We start from the raw sequence: 15,329 nt of genomic DNA on the forward strand, positions 1-15,329 counted from the left end.
GAGTGCATAATTGGCTCATATTGTGATTTTTTTGTGTGTGTGCCTTTATGTAGGCAGTGTTTGGATTTGCTGCTTGCAATTCATTTTTAGAATTTAGATAAGCCCAGATAAGTCTTATGCATTAAGAAGTGCTGTTACTGCCAGCCAAATTTGCTTTCAACACTAAGCATCTGAAATAGTTCCTGCATTTCTGACAGACTTGAGAATCTGTGAATAATATTACATTGATAGAAACTCAATATCCACTACTGTACAGTGATATGAATAACTTATGCTAATAACTATGGTTAATGTTTATTGTTTCACTGTTTGCTGTTTTTTTTTTATGCTGTTGTTGTATTTGTCCTCACCCTTAGTTATTTATTACTTATCATACAGTGTATTTCTGTATATTTGTAACTGTTACAGTGTCAAATGTGTCTTGTGTCCACAAATTGGGACCTTGAGTAGATACAGCAAATTTTATAAAAAAAGTTGTGTTCAAGAGTTATGCCCATTTAAAAAGTTTCCACACTATGAAGAGTTTAGCTGGGTGCAATTAAGATGAATTACAGTTCAACATGACTTTAATAATTTTATAATGGCAATATATATACATGCACTGGTTTCATTCCGATCAGGCGAATAACCTAGGACTAGTTTGCAAAAGTAGATTTCACAATTAATTCAAAACAATTCATTTAGAAGATGATTTTGTCAAAAATGTTCACTTATAGCTATAAAGCTTCAGATGTTTTCACAAGATATGGCTATAGTATGACCTGATGTCAATCCAAAACAAGTCAATAGTAATGGTAAGCAAGACCAGCCCACCTAATTATTATAGAAGGGAAAGGAATGTATGAATAAATACAAAAATAAATGAAAAACGTCTAAATAAATGTGGGAATAAATACATCTGAGAACAAATAAATATATTTAAAAAATGTAATAAAAAAATAATGAAATATAAAAAATAAATATTATATCAATATATCAATATTTAAAATAAATAAAGGGGCAAAATAATAAAAAAAAATAATTCAGGACTAAATTGAATGAAAAATTAATTGTATTTGCTTTATCGAGCCACATGTTACTTTATTAATTTATTTATTTTTCTGCAGGTTTGGGCCTCCATATAACACTAAACTAAGGATTTTATTTATAGTAACTGATATTGATGAAGCAAAGTTGTTTGGGCTGAGTAGGTCTATCATGTTACATAAATTACTTGTGAATTACTTTTCATACAGATTTAAGTTACAAGCCCAAATGCATTAGTCTCCATTGCAGTGCCCTCTATTGGTGGTTTGGAGTAGCTCCATCACACACATTTTCAAGCCTCTAGGGCTAGGCAGTGATACAAGAATACATTTCATAATCTTTTATTTGATTTTAAGTCTTTTTATTGAATTTGTTATAAAACACACAAGACGACAGCAACCAGCATATAGGCCTACCCTTGGTTCTTGTTAAAATGTTAAGCATGCTACAAAAATTAATTGTTTTTTTTTTAAAAATATGATTAATGCACAGTACAATTTTACATGGCTGTGACCAATTAATCTCAATTATTAATACAATTGTTATTTATTTATTTATTAGATTGTGTACACATTTAATTTTTATTTTTTTAATTATTTATGAATGAATGATTTGATTGATTTATTATTATATTTTTTAAAAAGAGATATCTTTAACCTTTGGTCCTTTAGTGGTTGAAGATTAAAACTGCATGAAGATTGTGTTAGTCTTGCTTTTGTGTGAGGTGACGCGCAGCGAATAACATACTGTATGCAATTTCCAGCTAAATGTTTTTTTGGCACTCTTATTAATATATATTTGTTTCTTTGGGTTGCTAATTTATATATATATATATATATGTATGTATGTATGTATGTATGTATGTATATATATATATATATATATATATATATATATATATATATATATATATATATATATATATATATATATATAATTTTTATTTGATTTTTGATTTTTGATTAGTTCATTATCTATTCACTGTTATTCATTATGGCTTTACAGGTTCCAGTGATTTCACGATGACTGACGCGGTGATGGGCACGAAAGGTGTCCATGTGCAGTCTGGACCGTGTCTCGGTGCAGAGCTGACTGATGAGGAGAAGGAGATCATCAACAGCGTCATCGTCCGGGCCGAAAAAATGGAGGCAATGGAGCAAGAGAGGATTGGGTAGGAGAGAGATTATAGATGTTTATCGATTGTCATCACCAACTTGTACAATACAATACAATACATTGTTTATTTATATAGCACATTTGTGACCCTGGACCACAAAACCAGTCATAAGGGTCAATTCTTTTTTAAATAAATAAGCTTTCCATTGATGTATGGTTTGTTAGGATCGGACAATATTTGGCCGAGAACTATTTGAAAATCTGAAATCTGAGGGTGCAAAAAAATAAAAATATTGAGAAAATCGTTGTCCAAATGAAGTTCTTAGTAATGCATATTATTAATCAAAAATGAAGTTTTCATATATTTACAGAATTAGCAAATTAGCAAAATATCTTCATGGAACATAATCTTTACTTAATAGCCTAATGATTTTTGGCATAAAAGAAAAATCAATAATTTTGACCCATTCAATGTATTGTTGGCTATTGCTACAAATATACCCCAGCGACTTAAGACTGCTTTTGTGCTCCAGGGTCACAATTTAAAACACCCGAAGTTGACCAAAGTGCTGCACAGAGTATGCTGCACAGTAAAAAAACAACAACAGCACAAACTGTAAAATGGGTAAGGTTAATTAAAACAGAAAATCATCACGCAGCAGGTCAAGAAATATTAAATGCCAAAGAAAAAAAAAGTTTTAAGATTAGATTTAAAAATAGATAAATTTGAGGCAGTTCTGATATGAGTCGGGAGACTATTTGATATATATCATGATTGAAAGAAAACAATAATATTGGCACCCTTGATATAAGAAAAACAAGATTTCCTGTTGAAATATTCAAAATAACACAGATCATGCCATGTTTTATTAAATATTATTTCATATTATAGGACAAAGGAAGTTGCACAACAAAGTGCTACAAGAAGGGGTGACAATAAGTGTGGCATACTTATATTTGAGAGAGAAAAAAATTGTATGTGTATAAAAGTGATTTTATATACATATTAAGCATATTAAATGCAAGTAAAGCATCTACTTTAATGTTTCAAATAACTTTTGTGAAAATGTCAGATTATGTGTGAAACAATGTTCCATCGTCATTTAGTATAACAGATACGTGTAACAATATATTGTACTTATTCTGACCTGTTCTTATTAAAATAAGTTGGACCATACTAAATTGTATTATATTTAAATTGTATTATTATATTTCACTATATTTTAAAATTCTTGTTGACAAAAGGGTGAATTTACCTAGCGATCCTTAAATAGTCTTTTAATGTCATCTAATGATTCTTTTTAAATTTGCCCGACAAGATTTTTTGGTTGACTTATAAAAATGTATGATAGTCATTATTTTTTGCTCAGAAGATCCAGAATTAAACAGGACATTCTCATATGAAATTTTTATTTTAATACTTAAAAAAAAAACATATATATTACAGTATTTATTTATTGAAGGTTACATTATTTTGAATATTTTAAAAGAAAGATTATGCGCAGAAGCATAAGCAACAGCAAGGACATGCATATTATTTTGCTTATATATATTATAGTGCCAATGTAAGAGTAAGGCACTGTATATGTTAACATAATGACCAATATGCACTCTGTTTTATTTATGACAGACGTCTGGTGAATCGTCTGGACAACATGAAAAAGGCTGTTTGTGGGGACGGCGTGTCACGCTGCCTTTTATGTGGAGAGCAGCTGGGTGCAGGAGGGGACAGATCAGTGGTTTGTGAGGACTGTAAAAAGGTGAGAAACTGATCCAAATATAATGATATTATCTAAATGAAACCTCATTTGAATTCTTATGGGATTGCTATACATTTGGTACATGCAATAAAATCATAAATAAATAATGCAACAAAAGGGATGCTAATGCAATTTGATTCTGAAGCATTAAAGCACATCTCCAATAGTCAGCAATGCAGCTCTATTCATCCTACTTGAAATACTGGTGTCACAGCTGTTTAGTTCATTCCGCTCACTATTTATAATACTGTCTTTAATGAACTGATTTCATAACTACGTCCTGTTATTCCCCTCAGAGCATGTGCACCAAGTGTGGAGTGCAGGCGAACGCTCGGCCGCGGTCTGTGTGGCTCTGCAAGATCTGCGGCGAGCAGAGAGAGGTGGGAGAATAACACCTATCGTAAGGAAGTGATCTGGAGTCTAACTGTCTGTAAATGTCGATTGCCTATTTTTCCTTTAAAGGTATGGAAGCGATCTGGAGCCTGGTTCTTCAAAGGTCTCCCTAAGCAGTTCTTACCCTCACCTATGCCCATTTCCAGACCCAGAGATCCCAGTCCTCAGCAGAAGGCTATGCAGACTCGAGCACCAGTCTCAGGTGAGCTGGACAAACTGTGATTTTTACTTTTCCATCATCTGTTGGTTACTGAAACGTGTTACAACCCCAGAAAAATTATAGGAATAGTTCACCTAAAATTTAAATTTGCTGAAAATGTGCTCACCCTCAGGCCGTCCAAGATAAGGATGAGTTTGTTTCTTCATCAGATTTGGAGAAATGTAGCATTGCATCACTTGCTCAGCAATGGAGTGAATGGGTGCCGTCAGAATGAGAGTCCAAACAGCTGATAAACACATCACAATAATCCACAGCACTCCATCCATCAGTTAATGCTGTGTGCCAAAAGCTGTGTGTTTTAGGGGTGTAAATCGGATGGTTCATCACGATACGATTCTCAGACCCAGCGATACGATATTTGCCGATACCTCAAAAAAGTCTACGATACGATTACGAATCGATTCGATACAGGAGTATATCGATCGATATTTTGATAATTATGATAAAAAATATACACCTATTTTAAACAACCATCTACATTTTTATTAACTCACAAATGCAACCAAAATATACTGTATAACATGAACATTTATCTGAAATTTTCACGTCCTGTACCTCAATTGGGACATACAACAAAAAAATAGACCTATATAGGCTACCTATATACCACTTTTTTCTTTCTTTCTTTCTTTTCTTCCTTTTTTTTTTTTTTTTTTATATAATAAAGAAAATAATTAATTGGAAAAACTATTTTGGCTGCTATTATGGGCTCAGTGCTAAAAATATTTTCTACAGATAACCAAATAACAAGCAATAGCAGAAAATAAATACAATAGAACATTAATCAGTGCTTTTCAGGTTTTTCAGCTCAGTCTAAAAGAAATGTTCAGGTATGCTACAGAAATGTAATAATCAAATGTAAAATAACTGCATAGTTTTCACTGTATAAATGAAATATAGATGAATCATTTTTGATGTTACGAAGGTTATTTAGTCAGGGGCAGTGAGCACTTGTATTTTTCTTTGACAGCATTAGGTTTATTATTAGTTTTCTTTCACTTTAAGAACGAAAGCACAGATTTAATATACTGATACACATGCGTTTTCTTTCTCAACTGTTAAGACATATGCCTAACCGACTGTGTTTACTAGGATATTCGCCAAAACGCGCATTTTGATGTAATTTTGTCTGTATTTATTCATCCATGCACAAAAAAGTGGAAGAGAGCTCAATTTAGTACTCGCACGGCGTCTTTTATGCTCGCCTTGTGCCTTTGGGCAGTCCTTATATCGAGTCCTGATACGTGAGTTTGAACGAGAACGCACGCGTTGACGGTAATGATCCATATCTATGAATCGTTACCCCCCTCGTGTGTTTGTTAGAAACAAATCCATCTTTAAGATGATTTTCACTTTAAACCGTTGCTTCCGGGTAAAATACAAGTCCATAATGCATAATAACGCTTTCTCCAGTGAAAAAGTACATCCTCGACTGTCTTTTCACATCAGAATCCACAGACATTTTTGTTTAGAGCCGTTTTGGTGCTTGATCTGTGCAGATTTCTCTCCTGATTCAGACCAGACCACTTTATCACTGAAGGAAGTAATATTATGAATAAACAACTCTTAGTTAGCTGGAAGCAATGGTTTAAAGTTAAAATAATAAAAAAACTACATTTCCATTTTTGGGTGAACTATTCATACCTGACACAATAAACTGGGAAAGTAATGTCACCAAAATGTAAAAAAATATATATGTGGGCAAAATATCCCTATAATTTATTTGTATTTTTTTAATAGATATAATATATGATGAAGGGATTATTATACAATGCTGTTATTCTGAATATTAGCACAATTGCAAACGTGGCATTGATTTTAAACAACAGATACATATAAAATATGTTAGTCAACATATTAGAATGATTTCTGAAGGATCATGTGACACTGAAGACTGGAGTAATGATGCTGAAAATTCAGCTTTGATGAATGAGGCATTTATATAGCGCTTTATTGTGTATTGCAATACACCCAAAGCCCTTTACAATCATGTGAGGGGGGTCTCTGATCACAGAAATAAATTACATTTTACTATATATTCACATAGAAAACAGTTATTTTAAATTGTAATAACATTTCACAATTTTATTGGTTTTCCTATATTTTGTATCAAATAAATGCAGCCTTGGTGAGCAGAAGAGACTTCTTTCAAAAACATTAAAATCTAATTATTACAAACGTTTGACTGGTAATGTATACGTATGAATGTGTATGTTTGTTATATAAGCTCCAGAGCCGACAGTGGATCCACCGATTGCCCCAAAACCAGCTGTGGCTCCGAAACCTGCTCATCTTCAAACTCACAGTTACTCAGAGGCGGATGGAGATGCAGCGAGCTCCCAGAATACCCCTGTGCTGATGAAGAAGACGGTGAACGTCCACGCGGCCAGAACAGTCCCATCAGGCACATTCCAGCCGGGTAACAACAAACATGCACACAGACAACAAAAAAACTGATTATTTCTTTATAGTATTGCATAAAAATATGCCTCAAGCATACATGCATTTTGTCTACTACAAGTGCACATATAATACAATTTAGCAACTGTATTGCTTACAGTTTTTTTTTCAACTGCTTACGCACAAAATCTTTACTTGTCACACAATTTCTGAAAGCTGTCACTCAAAACACCAGAAGCACACACCAAATCTACAAAAACCATACACTAATTCTCAGACTTTGACTCAATTTTCAATTTCACTTTTGCAAAACACACACAATTCTCTATGTAACACACAAAAATCTAACAGGAATTCGTTTTTTTCAACTGCTTACAAACATTTTCAAAACTTTGCCTCTTTTTTTTCAAAACTTTACACACAAATCCAAGAATTGCACACACAAAATGCAAAATGCCTCACATCTCTTGCAAAATGAATCACTGTATTCAAAATATCACTAACACATCTCAAAAGCAAACATTTGCAAACACCTCATATCAATTCATTAATTCCTGTTAGATTTTTGTGTGTTACATAGAGAATTGTGTGTTGTGTTTTGCAAAAAGTGTTTTATGAAATTGAAAACTGGGTCATAGGCCATGAATTAGTGTATGTTTTTTGCAGATTTGGTGTGTGCTTCTGCTGTTTGAGTGTCAGCTTTCAGAAACTGTGTGACAAGTAAAGATTTTATGTGTAAGCAGTTGAAAAAAAACCCTGTAATATTATGGCAAAGGTGTTTGCAATTGTTTGCTTTTGAGATGTGTTAGTGATATTTTGAATGCAGTGCTTCATTTTGCAAGAGATGTGAGGCATTTTGCATTTTGTGTGTGCATTTCTTGGATTTGTGTGTAAAGTGTTGAAAATGTGTGTAAACAGTTATATATAACACTGTAATATACTAGAATATATATCTATATACTATAAAGAGTTTTTTTTTGTCCCTACCAGCTGCTCAGGAGGCAGAGAGAGGAGCCTATCAGTCCATTAGCACTGCGTCTCATGTGCAGGAGAGAGCGGAGCTGAAGCCTGCGCCCGTGCCCGGCCCTCGAGCCGTCCAGCAGCAGGCCGCTCCGCCAGCGGACGACGAGGAGGAGGAGGCCAACAGCTATGACTCCGATGAAGCCAGTAAGCTGCTCCTCAGTGACTTCTTGTTCTTCTTTGACTGTGACTAGAAGAAGCATGTCTTAAAAAGTATCGTCATCATAATTATTGTGAGACTTGCTGTCAATTTTCTCATTGTTGGTGGAAAGAAGAGACCTTTGTGGGATTTTGTTATAGAAAGTTGTAAACTACAGTAATCAGTCTATAGTTCACTTGTAGGTTTTATTCTATCTTCACATGAATTACTAAACAGAGTTTAGAGTTGCAGAATGTGTTGATCTAAGATCTAACTTTAATTTTTTATGTTGCTTGCATAAAATGTTGTGCAAGAGAAAACGTCACATCACTTTTTTTTTTACACTTCTCTTGTATATTTAGGTATGTGTATTTTTTTATTTTGCATTTCTTTGAATATTTATGGATTTTCATTTTTGTACATTTCTATGTATATATAAGTATATATTTATGCATTAGTTTATTTTTAAAATGTATTTATTTTTAAATATGTTTGTTTTGTTTTTACATTTTTTTGTATTTATTTATTTATTTTTACATGTCTTTGTATATTTATGTATTTATTTATGCATTTAGTTAATTTTTTTCTTTATATAGGTACTTATGTATGTATTTTTGCTTTCTTTACATTTCTTTATATATTTAATTATTGTTTTTAGATTTATTTGTATATTTTTTATTTAATTATGTATGTATTTATTTACATTTCTTTGAATATTTCTTTTTTTTGTAATTCTAATTTTTGCAGATGTGGCATTCCACAGACCTTCACCTAATCACACTTCTGCAAACGATATTCCCTGTTTACAATTTGAAATATATTTAATTTGAAACATATTTAGGTGTGGTTAAAAGGATTTTCACAAAACAACTTGTTTTAACACCATTAGATGTTGCTGTTGCATTAAACTTTAAATACTCTGTAGCTTGTGCATTTGTGGCGTGTGTGTGTGTGTGTGTGTGTGTGTGTGTGAGTGAGAGAATGTTTCAATTAAATGAAGTGCAACTGAAAGCAGCAACATAATTATTTATAGCGCACACTGAAATGTAGATCTGTGAGATTAGATTCTGCATCTCATGAATTCAAACTTAATGAAATGCTTGTGCCTAATGCAATATATTGCTTTGGTTTCAGCAACTCTGGGATCACTGGAGTTCACTTTACTGTATGACCAAGGGAACAGCAGCCTTCACTGCAACATTATTAGAGCGAAGGTATCTTCAATATTTATATATATATATATATATATATATATTAAAAATCTTGCACACAGACAAAAATGAATATATTGTCTTTGTAGGCTAATTATGTTGTAATAGTACAGATATATGTATTTATTAGCATGCAACAGTTTGTTCTGATCCTTGAATATTTTAATTTGGATGAGTTGGATATTTAGTGCCTTGCTGGAGCTTTTCACAGTTTTTTCACAGTTATGAATGCTCTTCATAGGACATAATGACAAAAAACTGACAAAGTCAGTTTGAAGATTTAGAAATGTTATATGAGTAATATTGCACTGTGCTTGATTTCTGTGATTTGACCGGAATTTAAGTTATTGTAATATTTTCTTGTAGGGTTTGAAACCGATGGATTCGAATGGACTGGCAGATCCTTATGTCAAGCTTCATCTGTTACCGGGTGCAAGCAAGGTGAGATCATGGGCTGTTTAGTGCAGTAGGCATTCTCAAATATTAATAACTCTGAATATTGTCTGTAATGTTTACTATAGCAATAGCTCAACACTTTTGTAATGGACCCTTTTGACAAACCGTGATGATGCAATTATTAACATGGTTAAAACCACGGTTATTAACATTACAAATCTAGAATGTTTTTTTTAATATTTTCACTTTTAAATGATCTAATGCACACTATATTTTATTACCTTGATAATCTCTCAATATTTTTGGATTTTGGAAAGTCATAGCTGCTACCGTGAATTTTTTCTTTTACTATTGGGGCAAATATGAATGCAAATATGTTATATTTGTTGTAGTATCCACTTACCAATATATATATATATATATATAATTTTTTATTTATTATTTTTTTTTGGTAGAAAGTGAATAAATTGCTGCAGAGTTACAGACATTTTTCTGGTATTCATTATTAAAATTGAAAACATGAAAACATTAAAATAATATAGAGGCCAGTCTCATAAAGTAGGTTTAAGTGGCTTCTCAGTTAACCTTGAGTGTAGTTTGACAATTAGTTTTTCAGTCTCACGAAGGTAGAACATTTTTACAGTGTTTATCATCATAGTAATGAATGTGCATGGCTAGACTCTGCAAGTTTTGTTCTGGGTAAGAGATTATAAACCAAAACTGGACCAATCCAACCAATCATGTCTCTCATGCAAGAAAGCTACGTCCCCTGTATCTCTTTCATCACAAAAAGCATATTCACAAAATTGGTAATGATTATTTGCTATAATTTATATAATAATTATATGTTATTTATATTGTATTCTATTCTGAAATTTAAGCTGCATAAAAAAAAAACTGTATTGTTGCTGGTCTATTATTGCATTTCTTTGCAAATTACATATTGTAAACAAGGACATATGAACAATCTAGTAAACCTGTAATGCATTACCCATCAGCAATTATATTTGGACAATTAATTGTAAAGTTTATAGTGGCATTTTGTATGGATTTTGCATTTTGTATTGAATTATTGTATGATATACAGTGCATGATATAAACTCAGAATACAAAGTCAGAATTGGGAGCTATAAACTTGTAATTATAAGAAAATGTCAGAATTATAAGCTGACTTTTCCCCTCAGAATTAGACGTATTAATATCTCACAATTCTGAGAAAAGAAGTCAAAATTACGGGATATACACACAAATCACAAGAAAAAAGTCAGAATTGTGAGATAAAAGTGATTTTTTATCCCGTGGTGGAAACAGACTTCTATAGTTTTAAGACTAGTGAAAACCACGCTAGCTTCATGAGACGGGCCTCAATTATGCAAAAGCTTCTTTTCAAAACTTCTTTTATTCTGGTCAAGCAATGACCGTTAAACAAAGCATCTTTGCTGTCAATGCAGTCAAATAAATTACGCACCAAGACCCTACGCAACACTCGCAACCCGACCTGGAATGAGACGCTGGTGTACCACGGGCTGACAGACGAGGATATGCAGCGCAAGACCCTCAGGTTTCAGTGCACTTCACTACAGATGTTTCTTTTCTTACGCTAGTCACACTTGGAAATAATCAAACTTGTATGATTTAGGATATTTTCGACCATGTTAGCTCATATTAATTTTATCACAACACTTGTGTTATTTCAACATCTGTGACAATGGATTGAAATGAATGATTTGGTTCAGTGTGGGGGGAAACATTTAGTTATATGGTTACCCTTGAAGATAATGAAGAAAAATATCCTGTAGATTCAGCTGTTAGTTCAGCTGAAATTCACATTATGGTAAATATTAATTTGGTGCTCTGGGAGTGTTCATTTGGGACCCTGTGTGTATGTTTACCTGTTTTATTACAGGTAAAATAAGTCAATTTAGTCTGAAATTGAATTCTTTCCAATACTAGATGCATCGAGACCGAATTGAAGGGTTTTATATTGATCATCATCAGAAAATTGTTCCCACAGCTGAAATAAAACAACTTAATATGGTTTAAATTGATAATATAACATTAGTGAAACATTATGCATATGTTTACGAGTTAACATTGGCATTTTAGTATTTTTTATATAGTATCATTTGTTAATATTTTTTTAATTTTTTTTTTTTTTAATATTCAGTTTTCATTTTAAGTTTAGTTTTTGTAATGTGCTTTTGTCATTTTATTTTTTGTTATAAAATATCTTCTACAAAGACTGGAAAACTGGGTCGGCTTTCTGGGATGGTACTCAAATGGTTCAGGTCATACTTAGAAGGGAGAGGTTATTATGTGAGTATAGGAGAGCATAAGTCTAAGTGGACGTCCATGTCATGCGGAGTCCCACAAGGCTCAATCCTTGCACCGCTCTTGTTTAGCCTGTATATGCCTTCACTAAGTCAAATAATGAGAAAAAACCAAATTGCCTATCACAGCTATGCTGATGATACCCAGATTTACCTAGCCTTATCTCCAAATGACTACAGCCCCACTGACTCCCTCTGCCAATGCATTGATGAAATTAATAGTTGGATGTGCCAGAACTTTCTTCAGTTAAACCAGGAGAAAACTGAAGTCATCGCATTTGCAAACAAAGATGAAGTTCTCAAGGTGAATGCATACCTTGACTCTAGGGGTCAAACAACTAAAAATCAAGTCAAAAATCTTTGAGACAGACCTTAGTTTTAGTAGTCATGCCAAAGCAATGACTAAATCAGCATACTATCATCTCAAAAACATTGCAAGAATTAGATGTTTTGTTTCCAGTCAAGACTTGGAGAAACTGGTTCATGCCTTTATCACCAGCAGGGTGGATTATTGTAATGGTCTCCTTCCAAAGAAGACCATTAGACAGCTGCAGCTCATCCAGAACGCTGCTGCCAGGATTCTGACTAGAACCAGAAAATCTGAGCATATCACACCAGTCCTCAGGTCCTTACACTGGCTTCCAGTTACATTTAGGATTGATTTTAAATTACTTTTACTCATTTATGAATCTCTAAATGGCATAGGACCTATATACATTGCAGATATGCTCACTGAATATAAACCTAACAAAACACTCAGATCATTAGGATCGAGTCTGTTAGAAATACCAAGGGTTTACACAAAACAAAGGCCGCTTTTAGCTATTATGCCGCCCGCAGTTGGAACCAGCTTCCAGAAGAGATCAGATGTGCTAAAACATTAGCCACATTTAAATCCAGACTCAAAACTCGTCTGTTTAGCTGTGCATTTGTTGAATGAGCAACTGTGCTACGTCCGAACTGATTGCACTGTATTTTATGTACAATTATTTTCTATTCTTAACTGTTTTAAATTCATTTTAAATACATTTTTATATCATTTTCCTTGTTTTTATTGTTGTGATTATTATTATTAATTCATTGTTTTTATGTTGTTTTTAATGACTATTTCACTTCCTTTTATGTAAAGCACTTTAAATTACCACTGTGTATGAAATGTGCTATATTAATAAACTTGCCTTGCCTTATAGATTTCTTTTTTACTTCAATTTCTTTTTTATTTTGGTTTTAGTTTTAGTCATTTTAGTACTCACTTACACTTGTGTTTTTTCTGTTAGTTACCAAGGCAACACATCTAATTTTGTCTAATACTGTATTAATAATAAAATAATATATTATATGTAAATAATATATTTTATTTCAGCGTTATTTCACTTCCAATTAATTAGCTAATCATAGACTAAAAGTATTCGAGTGATATGTTCTATGTATTGTACATTCAGTATTCATGGATTCGTATTTAACCTTTCAAGGGATTTTGTTTGTGCAGAATATCTGTCTGTGATGAAGACAAGTTTGGTCACAATGAGTTCATCGGAGAAACCAGAGTTGCGCTGAAAAAACTCAAGTTCAGTCAGAAGAAAAACTTTAACGTGTGTCTAGAGAGGGTTGTGCAGGTGAGTGTTTTATATACATCACATATTAACAAACATTGCTGAATTCACCGAATATATATTCCTTTCAAATACGTAAGGAAACAAATTGCCTCTCTCTTTCCTTAGACAAAAAGAACATCAACTGCAGGCGGTGCGCGAGGAATCACCCTCTATGAGGATGAGGTGAATGATTAAACTCATATTTATAAGAGTATACAAAAATATTGACATCACCTAACAATATATTTGCATTAAGATTAAGGTCATGGCCTTACAGACTGGCACCTGTCTGCCATGGATGCATTATTATTTGCATTATTCTATGTTCTAAGTAACTAACTATACAGGCTAATTATATACCCTTGTGAAAAAGAAGTAAACCGAAGTACTTAAGTACTTTTTAAAAGTATGCCAACTACAGAAATAATATGCTTAAGTTTGAGCTGAATGCAATGTTTTTTGCAATTAATGGTTTAAATTTATATTAAATGCACCTAGCTGAACTTTCGTGTGCTTTTTTGAGCCACTTAAGTACATCTTTATATGTAATTTCATAATTAATTCTATTGTCTTTGAAAAATGGTTGAAGTACTTCTGAATGTACTAACAAGCATTGATGGTAAACTAAAATATGCTTTAACGTATTTAGTTGTATTTAAATATATTTATTTTATACATTTGTAATGATAAAGTTGTAATTTAATACATTTAAAATATATTAACTTTAAATGTAATATCGAATAACACACAAATAAAAGTACTTTACATGTGCTTTAGTATGTTAGTCAACATACTTCTTTAAGCATGACAAAAGATCATTAAAACATTTCAAATGTACTTTAAAACCTTTAATTTGACATAATTATAAAGTGCACTATTTAAAAGTGTAAAAAAATAGTTTTCAGATTTGAAGTGCACATAGAACACAATTAAGTGCACTTCTTTTTCACAAGATTATAATTTACAGAGGTTTACAGATTAGACCTTTTCACACTAGAGCTTTTTCATGTCGTGATTCCATTACTTTGCGCATCCTGTGCATTTTGGTCATCACTGTTATGTGTATCACCTGCAAATACTAATAGCAAAATAAATTAACACCCATGTGCTATTTATAGAATGAGGTGCTTCTACAATAAGTACATTTGCAACAAACACTCCTATTTTATCATTATCATCCACACCACATTGTTTTTGTATGCGTGTAGACTGGGAAGGATGGCGCTGAGATGGAAGAGAGAGGACGAATCCTGATATCCCTCATGTACAGCAGTCAGCAGAGTCGTCTCATTGTAGGCGTTGTACGCTGTGTTCACTTAGCAGCAATGGATGCGAATGGGTATTCTGATCCTTTTGTCAAAATGTGAGTTTCTCTCTGTCAAACTCAACATTTATATACATTACATTTATTATATGTTTAGGAAACGCTCATATAATTTAAAGAAATAGCTCACACAAAAACTAAAATTTGCTGGTAATGTTCTCACCCTCAGGCCATCCAAGATGTAGATGAGTTTGTTTCTTCATCAGATTTGGAGAAATGTAGCATTTCATCACTTGTTCACCAGCAATGGATGCTCTGCAGTGAATGGGTGCCGTCAGAATGAGAGTCCACACACTGATAAAAACATCACAATAATCCACAAGTAATTCACACCACTCCAGTCCATCAGTTAATGTCTTGAGAAGACAAAATCTGCATGTTTGTAGGAAACAAATCCAT

General features: G+C 32.7%; 1 protein-coding gene across 2 annotated transcripts in view; it reads left to right on the top strand.

Annotated features, from left to right (window-relative positions):
- rph3ab (rabphilin 3A homolog (mouse), b) overlaps positions 1–15,329 on the top strand; it is a 35,605-nt gene that overhangs the window by 13,427 nt on the left and 6,849 nt on the right. For both annotated transcript variants that reach the window (XM_058781816.1, XM_058781815.1), the window contains exons 2-13: positions 2,032–2,197; positions 3,773–3,902; positions 4,199–4,282; positions 4,365–4,497; positions 6,743–6,934; positions 7,906–8,082; positions 9,209–9,288; positions 9,652–9,726; positions 11,133–11,242; positions 13,501–13,627; positions 13,733–13,789; positions 14,815–14,969. In XM_058781816.1, coding sequence (XP_058637799.1) covers positions 2,049–2,197; positions 3,773–3,902; positions 4,199–4,282; positions 4,365–4,497; positions 6,743–6,934; positions 7,906–8,082; positions 9,209–9,288; positions 9,652–9,726; positions 11,133–11,242; positions 13,501–13,627; positions 13,733–13,789; positions 14,815–14,969 — 1,469 coding nt within the window. In that variant the 5' untranslated portion in view covers positions 2,032–2,048. The remainder of the gene's footprint in view (positions 1–2,031; positions 2,198–3,772; positions 3,903–4,198; positions 4,283–4,364; positions 4,498–6,742; positions 6,935–7,905; positions 8,083–9,208; positions 9,289–9,651; positions 9,727–11,132; positions 11,243–13,500; positions 13,628–13,732; positions 13,790–14,814; positions 14,970–15,329) is intronic.

The sequence above is a fragment of the Onychostoma macrolepis genome, chromosome 07 (assembly GCF_012432095.1).
Source record: "Onychostoma macrolepis isolate SWU-2019 chromosome 07, ASM1243209v1, whole genome shotgun sequence".
NCBI lineage: Eukaryota > Metazoa > Chordata > Actinopteri > Cypriniformes > Cyprinidae > Onychostoma > Onychostoma macrolepis.